The sequence below is a fragment of the Phyllostomus discolor genome, chromosome 1 (assembly GCF_004126475.2).
Source record: "Phyllostomus discolor isolate MPI-MPIP mPhyDis1 chromosome 1, mPhyDis1.pri.v3, whole genome shotgun sequence".
Classification (NCBI taxonomy): Eukaryota; Metazoa; Chordata; class Mammalia; order Chiroptera; family Phyllostomidae; genus Phyllostomus; species Phyllostomus discolor.
In genome coordinates, this window is record NC_040903.2 from 41,992,115 (window position 1) to 42,015,638 (window position 23,524).

Genomic DNA, 23,524 nt, shown 5'->3' on the forward strand with positions numbered 1-23,524 from the left:
CAAACACAATAATAACCTCCACTGAAGTAGCAACAAGTCCAGGAACAAATAGATGGAATAAAACCCTTGAGAATCTCAGTGTCTAGTAAGATATTCAGATGCATAAGCAGGTCATTTTCACATCTTGTAGAAAGTACAATGACAGGTGTATGTCCAGTCTGAAGTAATAACAAGTCATAATAAAGAGTTTTGGTTTTATTCTCAAATGGTGTTGTGACCAGGGTTGGAATAGAATTTTAAGCAAAAGAGAGAGGTGCTCCAGGACTAGTTCTCCTTAATTACTACAACCTTGTTCCTGCTTGGATAATGGCTAAGTTCCTCTAATCCTTTACCTTTCATTGAATGACTGGGCAACAAAGTGTGGGGACGATGTCTCATTACCCTGGCTAGTGGTTTCTTCATTGTTAATTTTTATTTTTGTAAATGAGATAAACCTGACTTAGAAAGCGTTAAAGTAGACTTATAAAGATAGAGGTAGTTTTTTAATGGATTTCTTGTATAATATGTGCTCCTATATGTAATAAAAATAAAGTTTTGTTTACTCAACCGTAAGTGTCACCTATGACCAGTTTTATTTTTATTTTTTTATTTTTTTATAAGAGAAAGTTTATTTAGCATGTTGCAGAGGGAGAAGAAGTATGCTGCAGAAGTGAGTTACAGAAGTAAAATAAGGACCATTGGAACTGTGGAAATTTAAAACATAGATAAATAATTTTTAAAGAAACAACAAAAGAAAATATGATATAATTATTTTATTTTCAAAATTAAACAAAATAGAGAATATAGCATATTAAAATAACATATAATTAGCTTTTCTGGAATTCTTTAATCACTGTAAACTGCAAATCTGGTATGTCCTTAACTCATCACTGTGAAATGTTTCAAAAATAACTTCGGAAACTTCTGCTTGCATTGAAATTATGAAAACTAAAAGCCAGTAACAAACCTTCTTGACCTTAGCCACTAGCATACAGTACTTCAGGAATTTAACAAAAACGTCCAGTACAGTGACCAAAAAGCTAGTTTGCAATGTCATGAAATATAAACTGTAAACCAGTGCATCATTTGGTGAAGGTTCCTTTTAAAACCATAAGTTAGGAATATTTACATTCAGTGCTGTGCTCGTATTTTATAAGTTGGTTTCAGGGCTAGGTGGTAGGAATTAATTCTTAACATGGGCCAATTTCCATGGTGTAAATATACCATGACCAATTTTGAGCTTCTGCATGATATTGCCAAGCATATATTTGGGAAGATGTGACCAGGAGCACTCTATTATATTTATCTTTACTGTATAAATACAATAGATGGAAATAACCTCAAGACCATAAACACTAGTAATGTGTAGTAAAATAATTTGAACATGATGAGCTTCAGGTATTTAGTATCCTTAATTTTCAGCTCTGGTGTGTTTCACAACTGGTTAACACAATCTCTGAAGTTTCAACATTCAGCTCATACAAAGGTGCAAGCCAGCTTCAACACACCACTCTTGTATTTTAAATATTAAATTTGAAAAGATTTCATAAGTCTGGATATTTGAGAGGACTGATAAGATCCCATAAGAAATGCTTACATAAAGCTTTTATTTAAAAGCAAAGAATACAGCACATCACAAGAGAGTCCAGGTAAGCACTGGGAGACCCAGACATATACAGGTGTGAGTTCCCCACAGTCCTCATTCAGACACATGTACATTTTGTCTCCAGATTGAACCACCAAAATCTGTTAACTCCAAAAGATCTCAAGGCAGAAATATTCAGCAAAATCTTGGAAAAGTAAGCAAACTGGCCCAGGGGTTGCCATAGAAGTTTCATAATTTAAAACTCACATAAATCCTAATGTTGCTGAAGAGTCAAAGCATCTGGGAATTTCCAGAGAAAGAGATAGAGCTTTCCCAATCCAGTTGTAGTCCCTGCACAAATCCTAATAATGAAAATAAGAATATTTCAAATGCTGTTCCTTGAATGACTTCAGGATTAATGTTTTAAATTATGGAATACTGAGGAAAGATGAAGAATTCTGTTGAATAACTAGTGTAAATTCTCTATCAGACCTTCAAATAGAAATTTCAGCCGTGTGCAACTGGAGGCCCAGGGAGAAGTCAGGGCCAGAGTCAAAACAGTTGGGTGTTGTCTGCAAAGAGTTGGTATTGAAAGTATTCGACGGGATCAAATCATCTAAGGTATGAGTGTAAGCAGAGAAGAGACCTGCAGACTGAGCCCTGGGGCACCCCAACACTTACAGTTTGGGAAGATGTAGAAGATCCCGCAAAAGGGACTGAGAAGGAAGAGCTGATGACAGAAAAATTGTTTCTGCCCACATAGCCACCTCACTTATTTGTGTTGCAAGGACTTTATACTTGTTCCCTTTGGATTTCTCTTCTCTCAGATGTTTTATATTTGTTTTTTCATCATTTAGGTCCAGCTCAAATGCTCCTCTCTTAGAGAAGTAATTCAGACTGCCCAGTCTCAAGTACTTTTCACCTGTAGCACTATTTTCTGTCATAGTTTTATTTCCCTCATAATAGTTATCACAATAAAAATTATCTTATATCTACTATCTTTATCCGCTAAATGCAGCCTCCTTGAAAGAAGATACTGTGTCTGTCCTTGACAGTTGCTGGAACAGACTAAGTGCTTAAAAAAATATGTGTGCCCTGCCTGAGAAAGTCAAGAGAGAGAAAAAAACTGTGTTATCATACCTGGTGTGGATTGGCTTAACATTATTATGTATCTCATTTGGGTCATTCCTTATAATAAAAACTAATATCACAAATAATTGAGGTGAGAAGTAGTCTTACTTTATTTTAGCGACTTTTAAAATTTTGGACTACTTTTTTAATATTAGGAAATTATTTTCAGAGAGTAGAGCTACTGAATTGGTTCTACACAGTCCCTTGACCCTGAAAAACTCACATTATTTTTGCTGAAAGTGAAGGCAAACAGATGATAAAAGAAGGACATGAAGAAAATATATAAATAATTGTGACTTAAAAATTATTTTTAAATTCCTGATTAATTTTGGATCTAAACTCAATGAGGGAAAATTCATGCGAGCATTGCATCTTATCAGAGAGAATGGAGGCTGACTTTAAGCAAATAATTTTCCTCTCTAGTCCTTAGTTTCTCAGTCTATAAATCGAGAGACGTGGTCCAGCTGAGCCTCTGAAATCCCTTCTTCATTCAAAGATTGCATAATTCTATGAGGTACACAAAATATCTCATATTTAAATAAAAATTGAATGTGCACTGTCTTACATATTCAAGTTTTTAAAAATGCAATTATAATTTATAGAATAAAATAATTTATTTGGTAGATGGAGCAAGTATGTTCTCACACTATAAAAAATGTGTAGTATTTTTTTAATTCTGAAAAAGAAATTAAGGTCTACCCTGAATATAATGGTAGGTAAGATAAATTAGAACTAGGCAGTTAATAAAAATATTCTGGCCATTATTTTTTTCTTACTGCTTCCACTATTATTAAATAGGTAAAAATATGGATACTGTTTTAGATATAATAAAATATTGATAAATACCTTCATGTTTTTGTATATAACAAAATTATTGGTATACCAATCATCAAAAGAAAAAGATTTTGAAACAATAAATAAGAATGCCCTAGCCGTGGCTGGCGTAGCTCAGTGGATTGAGCGCGGGCTGTGAACCAAAGTATCGCAGGTTCAATTTCCAGCCAGAGCACATGCCAGGGTTGCAGGCCACGGCCCCAGCCACTGCACATTCATGTTTTTCTCTCTCTCTCTTTCTCCCTCCCTTCCCTCTCTAAAAATAAATAAATAAATCTTTAAAAAAAAAAAAAGAATACCCTGCAGTTGTCCTTGTGTTCAACTCCAAAGTTACTTCCCCTTCAGAGTCCAGTCTTGGAGGTAATCCAATCACGATAAGCAGTCACTCGAGTGTAGACACCTGGCTTATTCTTTTTGGCACATCCATCACCCCAGCTTACTATTCCAACAAGGTACCAGATCTTTCTAGAGTCAGGGTAAGCTAGTGGTCCACCGGAGTCTTTCTAGGAAAAAAAAGAGAGGAAACCATTTCTCATCCTAAGAATATCCTTTTACCTCTCCACTGGAGTTATCATTAGCCCCTGAGCACTGAAAACAATCCTCCATCTTTAGGCTTAGAAACTCTGAAACTATTGGGCTTATTCAAAACCCAGGGGAAAAAACAAAAACAAAAACAAACTAAGCAAACAATTACAACAGGAATGGAATCATAGATATGGAGATCACTTGGAGGATTATCAGCAGGGAGGGATGGGGGAAGGGGAAGAATGGGGGAAAAGGTGCAGGGATTAAGAAGCATAATTGTACAAAATAGACAGGAGGAGGTTAAGAATAGTATGGAAAAGCCAAAGAACTTGTATACACAACCCATAGGCATGAACTAAGATGGGGGGATTGCTGGAGAGAAGGAAGGTACCAGGAGGAAGGGGAGCAAAAGGGGGAAAATTGGGATAAGTGTAGTAGCATAATCAAAAAAGTATACTTTAAAAAAAAAACAGAGAAACTCCAAACCAGAATATATTGTGTACAGCTGCCAAATGTTGGATTGGACAGTCTAGAAATTGACTTTAAAATGAGTCCAGCCTTGCCTCTGGAGAAAGTGACTCAGCTGCTCCACGATGAAGCCTGTAAGTAATTCGTGATGTGTTTACATGCTGCATCTCTACATAAGGAAGAAGCAGTGTTGTAGATCTGCACCAGAAAATACATCAAATCTATTTTATTACCTTGTAGGTATTATTATTTCCATAGATTCCTAGACTGAAAATTCCATGAGGGCAAGGATTGTGTTCAGCATTGTATCCCCAGTATCTAGTGTGGTGTCTAGTATACATGGGGGTTATCAATATTTACTGTATGTAATGAAGTAAGGTGGTACTCTGTGGAAATCATTAACACAGAAAAAAATATTTTGCGTAGATAAAAACTGCCATTTAATGAGTACTTTGGGAGAAAAAGATTTGATGATATAGCTAGACATACCTGACAGGCATCAGCTTTTCCTGACATATATCCAGCACATAACATTTTATCTGTCACCAAGTTAGATAATGCATAGGGAGCATTGCAAACTTTGTTGTCGATAGTATTCACAAAGGCCTCTTGAAGTGTATTTGGAAGGGGACCTAAAGGCAACAAATTCTGCATATTAAGGGGATCTTAACTTTGTTGAGACAAAGAGTATCTATAAAATAAAGCAGATTCTTTTTGATCACCGGAGCCAGGCCAGACCCAGGCTAGATTGGTCTCTTTCTGATATTTATTACAGCTGGCTGCCTCTCACACTTCCACTTTTTCCAATTCTCATTCCCAAAGACATTTGAGAAAACAAAGACACTGCCATGCTTTTGGTTCCAGCACTTGGTTTTCTTTTCAGCATACTGATCAGTTAATTGCATGAGAGAGTGAGTGATTGATTAATCATTTAAATAATTATTCCCATGAAGCTATTACATTTTTATGGAAAAACTTACCATTCATACTCAGTGTTCCCCATCCTGTGACAACAACACTGTCATTTTCCGAGAGCTTCAGTGTGGCTTCAGGAAGACAAATACTACGAACGTACTTTGAGAAAGAGATTTCTTCAGCAAGCTGAACAAGGGCAATATCATCACGAATCCCAGCCATGCTAAAATTTTCATGAGAAATAATGTTTTGGACTTTTCGTGTCATATATGGTTCATTTAATAGAGTTCCAAAGTTGACGGTCCAATCTCCTGAATTATTTCTCCTGGAGGACAGAGTTCAATGAAAACACATTCAGTTTCTGTGCCACAACAGTGTTCACAGTGGTCCTGTCATAACTGTAAGCAGCAAGGTTCCCAAACAACACTGTAAAGCACTTTAAAGTCTTATTTTTAAAAATAAATTGTCTTTGATTGATGTTATAAATGATGCAGTCGCATAAAAATTGTGTTAAGGACTGTTAGAGCTGTCAGCCTTCTGTAAATCCTCCTAACTGGAGTCACTGATGTCTTTTCCTGGTACTTCAGCCCCACCCAATTTCTGAACATTGGACTTGGGTGGGCATCACCTGAGCAGCCTCAGAGGCTGGGATCCAGAATCACTCATTGCCAAACAGCCTAGATTTCATGAGCCTATGGAGGCTCTGGAATGGCATCTGTAGACATAAAAAAAATTGTCCCTTGTTCTCACCCAGTCACCCTATTATATTTACCAATCCAATGCATTTTGGCTTCTAATTTAATTTTATGACCCCTTTCTCCAGTTCTCCGTTGAAACTCTTCCTCAATTTAGAACCTAACATTTTGTGTAACTATTCCAGCCTTCTCTCAAATGATCAGAAATCTATAGGGGGGGGGGTTGTTTTGTTTTGTTTTTTTAAAGTTTCAAGACTTTCATGTAACAGTGACATTCTTTAATCCTTCTACTGTGGTAAAACCTCCTGTGACTCCACATGCTTAACAGCTGTGTTTGTTCAACTCCATTGCCTTAGTCTCAACCCAGACTCCACCTCCAGAGATTTGTATTTAAAAGGTTTAGTGTGATTCTTAAGGATCTACACTTTTAGTGAATCTCCTGTGAATACACTTTTTAGTGAATAGACTTTTAGTGAAAAGAAGCTCCATAGTCCATGGTCTACTTTTTGAAAGTTTCATCAGGGGGACAAATCCTATGAACATTCTTTATAGGAGACTTGTTCAGTAAGTATCTTGTCATTTAGAGATGCCCCAATCAATACAGATTTTTTAAGCATATTTTCTAACATTTCAAAATCTTCTCTACTTCAAATTACTCTTTTCATTTGCTATCCACAGAATATAACATTTTTTATTCCATCTCAACACATTTGAAGACTGTTTTCTGAACCCAAAACAAATCTTTCCCGTCCACCAACCCCTGTCAATCAAAGCTTATATTTGTAGAGGCCAGATCAAATTGTATATCTTCACATCTCAGTTGGATGTGCTCTCCTTATTCATCAAATTCCCATAGCTCTTACTTGTGTTTTACATAAGACATTTACTATACTATGCTGTTTTATACTTACGTATATGACTTTTAAAATTCTTTAACTAGATCATAAACCCTGAAGGGCAAGAAAAGTAAGCACTTAGTAACTGGAGTCAGACATACCTGAGTTCACATTCAATTTCTGTTATTTCAGGGCTCTATGATCTTGGCCAAGTTATATCACTATTTCTGAACCCTAGTTTCCTCATCTTTAAATGTGTTTAATTATATCTCTTGCGCAGCATTATTGTTATAATGAAATAAAATGGTATAACTAAAGCACTTACTCTCAGGCCAAAATGGCTATTTAAAGACTGAGAATTGTTTCTATTCACTTTGCTTTGCTTTGCCAAATTCAAATGTCCCTGCTTCTCTTTGTTTATTCAGGTAATCATAAGTATATATGACCTTGATGAATGTTCATACATTAGGTTAACCCCCACAGACTACCAAAAGTAGGCTAGCACCCAGAACCCTACACTTAGACAGACTTTCACACTTACTTAACAAAGCAGTGAGCTGCAGATAATAGCCACCTGCTGCTGATCAGAGATGCTCCACAATGATGTTCGCCCTTCCACTGCATACTGGCCTGCCAAGGCCATGCCCCAACATGGGCATTTTTCCCGTTCACAATTCGGTTGCCTGATGCAACACTATTGACCAGTTGTCTCCCACAACCTGAAGAAAAGATTTATTTATACAAGAATAGGTATCTTTGATTATGCTTTATAAAATATATATCTTAAAACATCATTTGAACCCCTATAGTGATTGTCCAGCATCTCTTAAGGAATGCGGTCTCTTTCCTGCAATGGACTGTTATCACAGCACCCCACTCCATCTCAGTTTAGGTGACTTTTACTTATCCTTGTTTCCAGTCTCAAACGTCTGTCAATCACTGACTTTTATTGTATCTATTTGTCATCATTCTCATCTCCCCAAGTGAATTGCAAAATCTTTGAAAGTGGAGACTTTGCTTCATTAATGTCTGCATCTTGCATAGCATGTGCAATGTTGTCTCTAAGGCCCCCTGTGGACAATAGATATTCTAGAAATATCCATTGAGCACATGAATGCAGGGTTATTTCTTGGGGGCAGCATGATACTCTAAAGAAAATTTATTTAAAAGGCACAGAACTGTTTTTCATCAATAATAAATACATTTGACATAGCCTAGGTTTTTTTTCTTTTTATCTTAAATTGTCCTTTTGTTTTCCTTCAGTCTTTCTGATTTTAACTTATTCAGAATGATATTCTTAACTGATAATTTCATTCTTTGGATAAGTTCTTTTTGTATTTTTGGGAACAACTTATTAGAAATGTTAAAATTGATATGCCAGTGTTTTTCAAAAAGAAATTCCGTATATGTATCTTGTATATCCAATAATTTTGAAAGCTTCCATTATGGAAGTCTTGGATTTCCATAAGATGTATTTTCCTGATCCTTTTTAGGGAAACAATAGAGAAATACTTGTGGATGTGTTAAGTAACAGTAAAGAAACAGTAAATTTTATAAACTTACAGTTGTTGGTAAGCATTTCAGCATTAGTCTTGCTGATTTCTGAAATTTAAAAGACGTAAAATTGATAAAATATCACCAAGCTATTATCTTCAATCCAAGGACATAAAGGCTAAGTTTTCTAGTCCAATTACAGTCAGTGTTTAACTATTCAGACCATTTCATGTATTATTATTCCTTCTCACTCTTATTTTTTATATTTTGACCATCTTTCCACATCTCTAGCAGGTATATGAAAAGGGAAAAGGAACTAAAAAACAAAGTTCTCAATTTTATAATAGTATAGGTAAAATATTCAGTGAGATAAAAAGCTGATAGTTTTATTAATAAAAGGACTGGGCATTATCTTTAAAATTCTTTCTCTATGATAATTCTTATTACTTTGAAGAATTTTTTATATTATAAAGAAAAAATTCCAGCTAAAAATGTACTTTATTGGATCTGTCCTGTTCTTTGGGATCATCTTACTATTAAAACTGAATTCTGAAATTTGGAAAATTTAACTTGAATTCAAGTCACGTTTATATGGGAAGAGACATGAGAGAGAAAGAGAAGAATGTGAAACTACAGGAAGACACACCAGAAAGTGCTGACTGTGAATCCCTGGGACATGGGCAGTAACTAGTGCAACTGTCTTTCCCAACAGCTACCCCCAGAGAATTGGACTGCCCCTTTGAGAAGTTCTACCTTAAACTCATTTCTCATCAGTGGACCCTTCATGGTGTGATCCGCATTCTGAGTCAAAGGAGCTTTAACCAGCAGCTCTCAACCTTCATGGCCTTCAAGGACTCTGGGATCAACTGTCAATCTGGAAGAACCACAAAACTGGGTTCTGTAACCACATGCTTATCACCTAACACACCCTTTAACACAAGGGAGAGTTTCAAGATTTTTTCAGGAACCTTGAAGATCTATAAAAACTTGACTTTCTGTACTGGGGCAAATCCTATCATTTTCTTCCCTTGTTTTCTAGGGTACTTGTCCACATAATTTTCTTTCTTTAATACTATTATCCCCATTCTTCCTCAGGAAGCCGTGAAAACTTCCTATTCTCAACTTCATTCTTACCACTACAGTCTTCACACTGAATGACCAAGAAAACCCTAAATCTATTTCCTATAATGAGATCCTGATGAGAACACAGTGTAGGAAGAAACAATGCTTCAGTTAGGACCCTTCACTGCCTTTTCCATACATTAACAACAGACCCTTGCATGCTCACAGTTTAACCCTCATTTCCATCACTCTTCAGAAAAAAATTCTGTGGCACTTCCCCTTCCACTACCAGTTCATTGTAAAGGTGACAGATATTAAGAAGCATATTTTTTCCTAAAAAAATTTCCTAGTACTCTTTTTTAAAAAAATAGTCTATAAATTCAAGTGATAGAAAATAATGAAAACAAATGAAATACCTGTAAGTTTAATGGAAGCTGGAACTGCATTCCAGGATACTGTGTTGTCTTTCAACATCTGAAGTAAGAGAGCTTTGATTTCAGTCTTCATGATCTCCCTCTTTCTTGGAGAAAACTTGAATATCAGCAGCAACTGCACACTTGAACCATTGGAATGGGGGCTAGAAAAAACAAAAATATTCTAGTGTACTGCTTCTTTGATCTATTACATGTTTTGTGAACACTTTGAATTTCCCACATTTTAATTATCATACTTCCTTTACATACATTAAAGAACAATGCACAGTTATTGTTCCAGTATGTTTAAAATGCAAGGGTTCCCCAAAATTTTCTAACTGGTTCAGAGGTATTGTGCATGGAGAAAGATGTGAACCACAAACTAGAAATCAGAATACAGGATGGGGCAAAAGTAGATTTATAGTTGTTTGTGTGGAAAATAATACAATAATGAATAAATAATAATAGAATAAATTGTGTTTTGCATACTCACAACTGTAAACTGACTTTTGCCCTACCTTGTACTTTAAACACATGGGAGAAACTGAGTACTGGCAAATAAATGATTAATATGATGTTTTATTATAACATAGTAAAACCATGTTCTCATATAGGTATTTTTAATAACTTAATTTCAGGTTAAGAGATAAGTGAGGACTTAAATCTAGGACTGGGAAGCATTCAAAAAATAACTTCTAAAATCTATTCAAGATCTAGTACTAAGTTCCTTTTTATAGTTTCTTATACATGTCTACCCCACTAGATCTATGCTCTGAGAAATCTCAGAAACATAACTCTAGAGCATGAAGAGAATCTCCATTATTTATACATTCAGTACATTCTTTGCATTAATCAGAAAAAATTAATTCATTTCGGAAGACTTTCAAACCAAAAGTCATATTAATCACACTAATTTTAAAAAAAACCCAGAACTGTATTTTCAAATAATTATGGGCAATGGAAGAGCCTTTGAAGGTTCTTATTTTCTATAGATAAGTTGATTGGTTGGCATTTGGCCACCTGGATTTTTTGTTTGTTGGTTTTGTTTTGGAAGTTCAGAATTTTTGGAAAAGATATCGGCAATGCCAAAATACAAGTGCTCTCTTTATTGCACATCCCCTGTGCTCCATGACATCCTCTTCCCTACACCCCACCTCCACCCTCAAGCACACTGCAAAGACATATTTAGACAATTGCTACCTTAAATGATTCAATTTGCTCCACAATTATTACAGTAATGGTAATACTAAGGAGACCAAAAGTACATTATTTTGGGATAGGAATGCCAGTTGGATATAGATGGAAGAGATGACTAATACATAGGTAGCAAAATATCAGGCCAGAGTCCTTGTTTTCCATGGGGTTACAATTATTTTTCATCATAGAAGTCAGACCCTACAGAAACAAATAACTTGCAATTCCCATTCAGGTATAAGATTACAGTTTGTATGGAACAGTTCCTGCCATGAACAGAAATCTGTTAAATATTGTGTATACTTTAATTTATGGGGAACTAACTTCCTTCCTTCCTCCTTTCCTTCCTTCCTTCCTTCCTTCCTTCCTTCCTTCCTTCCTTCCTTCCTTCCTTCCTTCCCTCCTTCCTTCCTTCTTTGCTTTCTTCCCTTTTTCTTCCTTCTTATTTCTCTCTCTCTCTCCCTCTCTCTCTCCCTTCTCTCTTCATGTTAATATTACATAAAACCAGGGCTAATGTGACATATCACCCACCTCCCTTTCTGTAATACCCTAAATAAATTTGTACTTACAGAAGTCTGATTACCTGAGAGTTGATATATTCTCTGTATAGGCTAGAATTTTGAAATTCATCAGACATCTGTCAGGAGAAAATATAGATCAGCCACTATGCCTACTTCAATCAAATTTATACTAAAATTATAAAATAAATTGCTGACTTACCTTAGTCTCAATATCTTTGCTCAGATTTGCGCTAACTTCTGAAGCTGCATTTTTACAACTATAATTGTATGTGACTCCAGAAATATTAAAATAACCTTGGTAATGGTAAATCTTCCCTGTGAAATAAAGAAATACTCAAAGAATTTTAAAACAGAAATTGGTCTCAAATCCCTCCATATCTTTATTTCAAAATTAACATTCAACTCAATATTAGAAATAGCCAGAGGAATGGAGAAAGGAAGAGGAAGAAAATGGAGGGGAATTAATGTCTGCTTAGCCTAGAAATAATGACTACCCAACATTCACAGGACATCCCCCTTCTTTCTTCATAAGATAATAGACATCACTGTCCCTCAACATCCTCCTCAAAGCATCAATCCAGGCAGCTAATAGCAATTTACCTGAGTATGCACTGAGATGAAATCTATTTTTCATGTGTAAACTGAATTCTTAGACTAGTGATTACCCAATTAATCTTTCTAAGCACTTCTGATACAGAAAACATTATAAACATCCCCCTTTCCTTTCTGGATAATCAATACCCATTTGCACCTTTTCTTATGCTCCACTGCCTATTTTCCTTTCCTTGAAGTCATTCCCTTAGGACTTCATGCTGCCCTTGCACTTCCTTATGGCATGTGGTGGCTGGTGCTTGGCATATGCCACAGGTCTCACATTCCCCAATCCTTCCTGTCTCCAAATGTGAATTGGTTCACCTGATATACTAGGCCACCATAATTTAAAACATGACAAACCTACAAATAGTTCTTACTTATCATATATGCACTTTTAAAAATAGAAAAAACTAATGGGAAGTGGTATCTTATTTTGGTTAAGGATATATTAGCCATTCACATATTTTGAGAACAATTGTGCTTTTAAGCTACCTTAAAAGCACCACATAATTTCTAAGAAGTTTTAATAATAGACTTTGAAAAATATGGTCTCCTGAGTTGTAATAATTTAGTCCCCTAAGAGTCAGTAATATTATTTAATCTAAAATAAAATTAATTTCCTCTATTCCTATAGTTTCCTGTATTTTTCTTTATGGCAAACAGTACATGTGAAAAGCAAATTCCAGATTCTGTCTGAGAAGTTACCTAAAGTCATTCTGAAAATGTAAAGTACATGAAGTAAGAGAAATAATTCAAGCCATGCCACAAATTGACTGTGACACCTTGGTATATAACTTGAGCCCTCTGGGATATTTTTTTACTAATAACAAAAGACTAAATTGCAATAAATAAACTCCAAGACCCTCTTTTCCTTACAATTTTATAATATTAGTCTGTAGTTTATCACCAAACAGAAGAGTAAATAACTGGAATATTTAACATTGTTACATTCAGTATGCCAAACTTGTGTATTTTCATGTTAAAAGATTAATCTGCCGATACCAGATTGAGCCAAGAAGAGTACAGATCTCAACAGTTTGAGGTATATTTACTAAGAGATATAGCAACTCATCTATAAGCCTACTACATAAGCTCCTTTACTGACCATGAATATTAGCATTAAAGCATTAACTATTCCAATCTTGTCATATTCCCATAGTTGGTGATACAATTTATAGAGTGCATCAAGGAGGCCTCTAATTCCAAAAAATAACAAAAGTATTATGTTAAAATAAAATACTAAATAAATGAGAAGTTTTAACAAATGAATTAATAGTTATGTTGTTTCTTGACAATTTCTAAGTATAAGGAGATTTAATAGTAAGAATAAAAATTGAAAATAATTAATACTGACCAACTGCCAGAAAATGAATGAGGAGACCAATAGTTACTCCCAAGATTGCCGTCGCTCCAAGAAAAATAAGAACTGTCATACATGGTGACCAAGCTCTTCTCTGGATTGATATGCCGTATCTATGAAAGCAGGAAATCCAATGATAGACATTCTAAATCTATTTGTTTCTATTTCAACTTATACAACATGATGTATAATTTATGCGTTAGGCCTTTATATTAGCTGAAAAGTTAGAAGCCTCAATCACCTCAAAATGGATAGACCCTAATGCTCATTCTCTTAACTGATCATATTTAAGTACTGTGTTAGCTGCTGGGGGTACAACTGTGAGCAAAATAAACATGGTTTTTGTCTTCATGTTACAGAAGAGAGACTGATTTTCTTTTTTTATTTATCTAAAGCAGATTAATAGCATTAAGTGTGGTCCGATTGTATTTTTCTAAACTATAGTGACATCATGTATGAGCACATATTTAGATTTATAAACAAACATATAACAAGTCATTTAGAAGTTTCAATTAAATGTGGAAGGAAACCTCATGGTGTCCACCCACTGCAGTTATCCCATTTATGAGATCATGGATAGATTTTTTTCTTTTTGTTCACTTGTTCTTTAACTGTATTTTCTGTTCCTACAATAACCATGGATTACTTGTATAATATACACTAACAGATAGTAAAGTTTCATCATCAACACTAATCAATTAGATGAAAAACAATCAGAAAATACAGTGACATCATAGAGTAATCTAGGGTTACAGTTAGGTCTTATGGTCACTCTAATGTAACAAAGACATTATTTTTTTAGCACATTATTCTTTATATTTTGAAAGACATGATGTCATGAAATTACTCATTTGAAGTAAGAGCTGTAATATTAAAAATATTTATTTCAAATTCAAAACAGCCTCAGCTGTTTCCGCAATCTCTTTGTATTCTCCATCACCCTAAACAAAATGTACAAAACAGAACAGTTTGTATTCAGTGGATATAGTTGACAGATTAAACATTTTCTACGAATATGAGCATCCTTTTTGTTCTAATACCTGCAGGACCAATTGATTTTTAGGTAAAGATTTGTTTTTATTTTTGTTTTTTACAATTTTTTAAACATTATCTTAGGCCACAATGCTTAGGCCACAACCATGCGACTCCACCAGTCTTCTTTCCTCTCTGTTATGTTCTGTATTCTTATATCTTATATGTTCTTCCTTATATCATATTTGATGACTTGTTAATTTGTGTTTTCCAGAGCCAAAACCTCTTCAAAGAAACTCCCTATTTCATGTATGCTTTCATACTGAAAATCTATTGTTTACTCTTAAACTAAGAGAAAAGCTATTCTGGCACAGTGTTTCTCTTACAAAATTGAATCACACCTCAAAAATATATACAATTGGAGTAATTAAAAACAATATTTTAATCTTACTAATATCTGTGAATATATTTTTAATGACTAGAAGTTCACTGTGATAGTGAGGTCTCAAATTTGTTTTGGATTAACCGATAGTAACTTAGACTGGTAGTTTAGTCTTTTTGAGGCACTCATACATTATGTAGCCTAAACAGTAATTCTAAAGTCACTGAGATAGTTTCTATACAAATAATCACTACATCACAATTTATAAAATGTTTTTCTATGAAAGCCCTTTTAGATGTTCTAAAGAAAACATTGTCAACTATAGCGCGGAAATGGCTTTCCCCATCTCATTATGGATTTCTTCCTGTCGTAAACAATTAAGGAGATTCTTTTATATTTAAAAGATCACAGTAGTTTATGATTTATTCAACTCTTCCTCTGATAAATATGATGCATAGACTTTAGGAACAGACTATTTTTTTAATAATAGCTGTAGCCATTAAAATGATGTTCTACATACCAAAAAAACAGTTTGCTGTTTCATTTACCAAATTAACTTTTGGCCACAGTTTTTTTTTCCACAGTTTTTTTATGTAGAAATTTGCATTCTAGGATGAATCCCTCATTGAACAAAGAAAATAGATTAAAAATTAATCTTCAGTGAATTTAACCAATTCCACATACTTAACTGAACTGTAATCCCCTCACTTTTGGATTGAAATTTACTTCAAGTAAAGGTTTATTGGCTATTCTGGCATAATCAACCACTCACCTTAATTATATTACAATAACAATATTTATACAAATAATAGTAACTACATTATTCACAATTTTAAAACATCAGTCTTACCATAATTTATCTCACAGTCCATACCAGGTAGCATTTCCTAGATGAGATTTTCTTAAACCATATTCCAATAATGCATTAGCTTAAGCCACAAAACATAACAAACTAATTTCCATTATTAAACCTTCCCCTATAGACCATTGGAATTGGATGCACCTAAATTGTTATATAGTGAAGAGTGTTAATGCAAGATTTCAGTGCAAAAAATTCCCAAATTTTAAAAAGATAAACCTTTTTTGTCATAAAGGACTTTACTCTCTAAGGAGAAAACTTTGAATTAGAAACAGAGAAATTAATGATCAAGTAATCTGAATGCCCTCCTCTTCCAACTTTCTCCTGGAAAAACCCTGTAAAAACAGAGTACAATAGAAAGGGTCTCATATAAATGTTTATGAAGTTTTACGGACTCCCAAAAGTTTACCGGATGCTAATTCAGGATGTATAAAGTAAAATACATTATTCTAAAAATCCATAAAGATCTTTAGAGTTTTAAATTATTTCTATAATACATTTTTATATTATAAAATATTACTTCAATCATATTACTAGAGAACAAAAATAGTAATGTTCTTATGGGTAGTTTTAAAAAAAAATAAGCAAGGTTTTGCTGAAATCTGATTTCTTTTTTCCAACTTTCTGAAACTTTGCTAGAGACTTTGCAAGGCCTTTAAACCTCAGAAACAATAGCATATTTCTTGACCTTGTCCATAAATAAAAATCTGAATTATAGAAAGAAACCATTTAGCACAAAGTTAGAAGATACCCCAGCAACTTAAGTTTTATAGACTTAATTTTCCAAACAAAATCCCATTTACCTGTACATAATATTCTGATGGTTGTGGTGGCGTCAGAGATAATGGTGGCGATGATGGTGATGATGACAATGATAATAAAAATAAGGATCTTCTTGTGTAGCTATTAAGGTGGTCAATGTTTCACAGGTTTATGTGCTACATTCAGCATTGGTTGGTAGGTTTTTATAGGCTGGGTGACATGTGAAGAGCAAGTGAGATGTAACTTGTCTGACCAGTGTTAAAGAATGTCATATTTCTATAGTTTCAAGGTAGGAGTCATCCAATTTGTCAAGACAAACTTCCTTGACTTGGCTATTTAGGGGAAAAACAGCCTAGTCTTGGGTTAGTCACCTAAAAGTTACACCCAAGAAACAGCTTTGTAGTAAACTGGGATAATCCTAAATTTGTTTGACCAATTCCAGTCTAGTGGCTTCTTCCTCCTCAACTGAAACCAACTGTAACTGCATAGAAGTTTCTGACAAATGACTTTCTACAAAGAATGAATTTCAATATAATTCATATTGCCATCATTCTGATGTAAGTAAAATTCTATTTCATTGTGGTTTGCATTTGTTTTTCCATAATTACCAATAAAAATAATCATTTCACATACTGAATATTAAGCAATTCAGTTCACCTATTTAAAATTATTTATTCCCAATGTGCAACTTGATAATTTGTTATTTAATCGAGTTCTTTCATGTGTAGAACATTTTAAAAATACTTAATATTCTAATTTATCAGACTAACAATTATAAAGTGTTAACAAATATTTCCCACCTTGATTTCTTCAAAGTATTTTCCTGTTTTTTTAATCTAAAATTGTTATTTTTTTACATTTACATTTTACTGGTATTATTCAGGTCTGATTATAAACCATTTTTCTTTGTGTCAAGATAAAGATATGGAATATTTGTTAACACAAGTAAATAGAGAATCTGCCTATCAAATAATCAAAATGAAATAAATTTAACATGACTCTCTCCTGTCCTAAGCAGCACTTTTCATATATTATTTTACCCCTGCTTTAAATGTAAAAAAAATAAATTTTAATTGAAGCTGTCATTAGGAATCTTAATTTTTAAAAAAAATTTTTTAAAACTTTTTTAGTACTTAAGGATGAGAGAAAGGTCTCTTTTTAAAAAAATTTTATTTTTTTATTTTTTAGAGAGGGAAAGGAGGGAGAAAGAGAGAGAGAGAGAAACATCAATGTGCGGTTGCTGGGGGTCATGGCCTGCAACCCAGGTATGTACCCTGACTGGGACTCAAACCTGCAACACTGGAATCTTAATTTATAATCTTTAATTCCTAAGTGTATATTAATATCAAAAGCCTATCTCTTTTGAGATAAATTCAGATTTAAAAAAGTAGAACCCACATACCAACATATACAGTTAGATAAGAAATACTAGTTTATGAAGTACATGTTTGTTAGTTTTTATCAATTTTTTGTCTTAATTTTTAACTGCTTTTTGTTTGTAAATGCTTTTAATTTTTTCTCCAAAAATCTATACAAATTCAGAACTTCTTTTGTTTGTGAAGAACTGCCTTAATTATCTCACTTTTGCAAAAAGTTTAAATAAAATCAAATTCATTTTCATCATTTCCAGTTTTCCAAACGCCCCCATCCTTTCACCACACCCCACTCCCCTGTTAAGGTGGACTCTTTCACACCTGTGTGCATGCAGTTTGTGTGAGCCTTCTTCGCCTTTCATAAATATATTCTCCCATGTTTTCTTTTATAAACTTGTGTTCTTATTTGCACTTAGACCAATAGTTTATATGGAGTTAATTTTTGTGTGCATTATAAAGTAGGAATAAAGATACATTTTTATATAACTATTTGTTGACCCTGTACACCCAGTGAAAATGTACAAATGCAATTCTTTATTCACTGCACTGCAATGCTACCTCTGTTAGAAATCAAGCAGATATCAAATGTGGATCTGTTTCCAAACTTTTCATTGTTTTTGTACTTGTTTCTAATATGAGAAATAACAACTATGGGCTGGTGTGGTTCTCCAATTTCCACATTATCCAAGATGAGCCTTTCTCATCTAATTTATATCATCTTTCTCCCCTTGACTCCATAACCACAAAAGCACATACATCATGTTATTTTAATTATTTTATTGAATCATCATGACTGAGTTATAGAATGTATATTGTTCAAAGGACAATCCCACAGACTGCATGTTCCAGTTTCAATTCAACCATGAAGTCTTAATATCAACTTGAAAAGAATCAAGTGCTGTGTAGCAATGGGAATTATTCACTTCATGAGAGCACTTCCTCTTTCTGAGTTTATATTTTTCCAAAAGCTTTATTATGGTATTTGCATCTGCATCTAGATGCATTTTTTTTCAAAATTCTCAAAATCTGTCCAAACTACCTTAAGACTTTCTACTGAATCATCTGCAATATCTCTGGCCCACATTAATTTTATTGTTTTCTGTGAAACAATGTCACATACTTTATAACAACTAATTATTATTTATTTTACAATCTATGCCATATTTATTTCCCCCAGTAGCTTGTAAGGTCTTGAAGTATAGAGTTTATGTCTTATACTAATTTTTTATACATTACAGGTTCTTAATAAGCAGTTACAGGTTGATTGTCCAAATCTTAAAACATGGAATAGGAGGCAAGAACCTCTGTCTTTCCACTGCTTGTTTATTCCTACATAATATTTGATTCTTAGTAGTGCTATTTTCTTTGACATTGGAAAGAATATTTTGGTTAGGTTTGCTGGTAAGCTGACAAAGATTTTTTATAATTACACTGTTCTTGATAAGCTTACTTCTAACAGGACCTAGTTCACAAAATAGCAATATAAGAAGATCACTATTTTAGCAATAGAGTCCACAATAATCCAGCTCTAAGAAATTGTTTCATAGTTATTAAACTCATGAAATATATTTTTCTGACCAATATGTCATTCAGTTAACTTAGACTTTGAGCAACCCTATTCCCTGTATATAGAATGCATCATCAGTCTGTAGCTAGGGAACTACTTGATATTTTCAAGGGACCTCTGTAGCCTGGTCAATAGGAGATTTATATACATATCAAACAAAATATTCTGATGCTTGGTTGCCCACTGCCTACATGTCATCAAGATTAAAACATCTATGCATTGATAATTTTCATTGCTGAAAGTACAATCACATTATATATTCTGTTTTTACTAAGGAAAATTTAGGGAGGATTGATAAGTCTTGCCCTTGTCAATCTTCCCTAACACACATTGTTAAGAGACCAAATTGCTGTTCTATGAGTTTCAGTCTTCTTAAACTCATTAATCACATCCCTAGGCACTAAGAGTACTTACAACTGAAACCATTTCAGTGTTGTAGCTAATGTTCAAGGAATCATAAAATGAGATAGATAAATACAAGAGGTAGAGATAATACAGTTTATTTTTTAACTGAGGAAAGTTAGTATTGATAAAAATTTGCACTGATTCTGACATCAATTTGGGGTAAAGTAAAACCCAAACTAATTATTAAAAGTATGGATTGAACAAATCTAAAAGTTGGAAGAAATCATTACTTAAAGGCTATGTTGGTTCACTTAAAATAAATGTTGTCAGGTTAACCTTATATTCCTTTTAGATTATAAGATCATGGCAGTGTAACAGCAATAGTTGCTCAGAAATGTTGCTGTCATCCTCATCTTCATAATTGTTATCACCACAAATACAACAAAAATAGCTGCCACCTATTGAAAGTACACCAGCAGTCTTATATGGTCTTTTCCAATGTTTTATATATAATGTTTCATATTAATTTTTAACAATTTTATGAAATAAATATTGCCATTCACTTTACAATGAAGGACTTGCATTTCAAAGAACTTCAGTTGCTTATCAAAGGTCACATAGATAGTGAGTAGTAACATCAAGATTAATTTTTGAAAAATATATGGGACTGGTATTTCTGGTAATGAAGAACTAAGCAATTCAGACCAACATTTCTGATAATTATAGTGGGAGACATGGATAAAATATATAGTTTAAGCCAAAGATTAAAATCTGCCATTTGGAGCTGCCTTTTCTGAAAGAGAATTCTGTGAATCTGCAAAGAAGAAGAAGGCATATGTGATAGCATCAGGACAACAGGGTCAGAAACTGGAACCCATGGCCTGTTATGGGTGTAGGTGGGTGGTAACTTGTTTGTGCTTTGACTTGGACTCCTGAAAGGCGGCATCCTAAATGTAAGTATATACTCAGTGTCTGAAATTGGATATCTTCGTGTGTATGTATATATATATATATATATATATATATATACACATATATATATAAAAACTTGACTCCTATACCACATCTACTTTAGAAGGATCATAAGTTTTAGTGTAAAAGGTAATATAATAATATTTTGGAAAATAAGTTAGGAAAAGATCTTCATGATCTGGGAGAATATAAAGTTTTCACACAAATAGTGCACAAAAAATATTTACCACTAAAGAAAACATTGATAGATTGGAAGTATTTAGAATTCCCCTTTACCAAAAGACTCATTAAAAAGCAAAAAGAAAGCTTCAGAGTGCAAAAGATATCTATAATACATTTATCTGACAAAATACTTTTATATCCAGAATTTTAAAAAGCACTGCTATAAATTAAAAATTTTTTAAAAGGCAGGCATCCCAATAGGAAAAATAAAAGCTTTAATAGGCCCTTCAAAAACAAGACATACAGATGTCCATAATCATATGAAACAATGCTCAGCCTCCCTAGTCATCACGGAATTAAAACCACTGTACATTGACTAAACAGCTTAAGTGAAACAATAATACCAAGGGTTGATGAGGAAGAGGAGCTGCTAAATCACTGCTGTTGAGAGTGTAAATTGCTTCACCACTTTGGGAAACTACTTGGCAGTTCCCAGGAAAGCAGAATATGCATCTGCCTTATGACCCAGAAATTAACACTACTATTTTAAACCCACCAGAAATGGCATATGTTTGTGCATCAAAAGCCATGTGCAAGAGCAATCTTAGCCACACTATTTCTGATAGCCTCAAAGAGTAAATGATTCAAAAGACCATCAGCACTAGAATGGCTACATACTTTATATGTCTTGGTTTGTGATATTAGTGTGGTATATTTATAAAACACTCAGCAACACTTTAAATAAAAGAACTTCAAACACATGCAGAAATACATATGAATCTCACAAATGAAAGAATTAGACACAAAATAATGTCTGCCATATGCTTTTATTTCTGTATTAATCAAACACTGTTACATCTAAAGTATAGAGTTAGAAGTCCACGATAGTGTTTGCTTTTGTAGAAAAAAAGGTTCATTGGGAGAAATTTTTTAAGGAGGTTGCTTCTGGAATGCTGGCTGTGTATCTTGAGTAGGTGGTAATTACATGGCTATTTGCTTTGTGACAATTCACTAATCTGTATCTTTGTCTTCTGTGTTCTTTTCTGTATGTGTTATACTTCGTGGCACATTTTCTGAAAAAAACTAACATGTAAAGGAATTATTTATGTGTGAAAGCACAATGAAGAGCCTGTGAACAATATGTACTGAAAACTTACATGGCAGAACACTTCGAAAAGTGCTGTAAGGGCAGATAAAAAAGATACAGAAAAAAATCATCTATATCTAAAAAGTTACATCTGATAAGAGAAATCAAATGTTCGTATAACACATGTAGATATTGTTATTATAATAACAATGGCTTTTTTCAAGAAAGGTGACATGTCCAAGAGATACACATTCCAATGTATTTTACTTTTTTTAATCATTATTTTTTTTTCTCTTGGGGGGGATTTTTCAGCTTGATATTATGTAAACAATCTCAAATTATAATTTAAACTTAGGACAGTGCTGCGAGTGAGTGGATAGTCACTGTTCCCCAGGGCGAGGATGAGTCAAAACAGGGGAAAAGGAACGACTTTGATGAATGTTCCTACAAGAAGGAGAGTGTCCCCACTTCTTTGGTAGGACACCATGATGCAAGGACTCCTGATGGTTAGGCTGCTAGTAAGGTGAGATGGGATGAGCTTTGAACCCAGGCCTGTCACCAGAGCCACACAGGCTTCCAAGAAGCAGACCACTGTACTCTTCAAATAGAATTTTCATAAAAAGAAAATGAATGTTGTTTATTTATTTAGCTAAAAAGGCAAAATTTTAAAAATAATACTGATGCTCTAACATCTATTGTCAAATCTTTATAGCTAAAACTTTTTATGATAAATGTAATTTTTTCATACAAATACATATTTTAATTTCTCCTTATACTTTCAAGTTATTGTAGAAAGAACTAATCAAATTATACATATTACATATTTTCTCGTGGTTTGCAATATAGTTTCAACTTGCTGAAAATACTAACATATTACTGCATATGAGGTTTTTTGCTGTTGTTTTGTTTTGTTTTTAATATATTTTATTAATATGCTATTATAGTTGTCTCATTTCCCCCATCTTTCCCCTCCACCCCGCACACCCTCTCCCACCCACATTCCCCCCATTTAGTTCATGTCCATGTGTCAATAAGTTTTTTAGCTTCTACATTTCCCATACTATCCTTTCCCTCCCCCTATTTTCTACCTACCATCTATGCTACTTATTTTCTGTACCTTTTCCCCCTCTCTCCTCCTCCCACTCCCCTATTGCTAACATTCCATGTGATCTGCATTTCTATGGTTCTGTTCCTGTTCTAGTTGTTTGCTAAGTTTCTTTTTGCTTTTGTTTTAGGTGTGGTTGTTAATAATTGTAGGCTTACTGTCATTTTACTATACATGTTCTTTTATCTTCTTTTTCTTAGATAAGTCCCTTTAACATTTCATATAGTAAGGGCTTGGTCATGATGAACTTTAACTTGGCCTGATCTGAGGAGCACTTTATCTGCCCTTCCATTCTAAATGAAAGCTTTGCTGGATAGAGCAATCTAGGATGT

At 33.8% G+C, this 23,524-nt stretch overlaps 1 protein-coding gene across 2 annotated transcripts; it reads right to left on the bottom strand.

Annotated features, from left to right (window-relative positions):
• Positions 1-1,566: 1,566 nt before the first annotated feature.
• Positions 1,567-16,824, bottom strand: LOC114491860 (transmembrane protease serine 11B-like). 2 transcript variants are annotated; one of them, XM_036021333.1, is made up of 11 exons: positions 16,623-16,824; positions 13,601-13,719; positions 11,852-11,967; positions 11,701-11,768; positions 9,941-10,101; positions 8,532-8,570; positions 7,510-7,687; positions 5,503-5,762; positions 5,012-5,154; positions 3,829-4,032; positions 1,567-1,926 (listed from the first exon to the last, which is right to left on the bottom strand). In XM_036021333.1, the coding sequence occupies exons 1-10, from the start codon at positions 16,628-16,630 to the stop codon at positions 3,871-3,873; spliced, it is 1,254 nt and encodes a 417-aa protein (XP_035877226.1). In that variant the 5' UTR covers positions 16,631-16,824; the 3' UTR covers positions 1,567-1,926; positions 3,829-3,870. The 2 variants fall into 2 exon arrangements, with proteins under 2 accessions (XP_035877226.1, XP_035877233.1); XM_036021340.1 differs by lacking the exon at positions 1,567-1,926 and adding an exon at positions 1,935-2,663.
• Between the last annotated feature and the right edge of the window lie 6,700 nt (positions 16,825-23,524).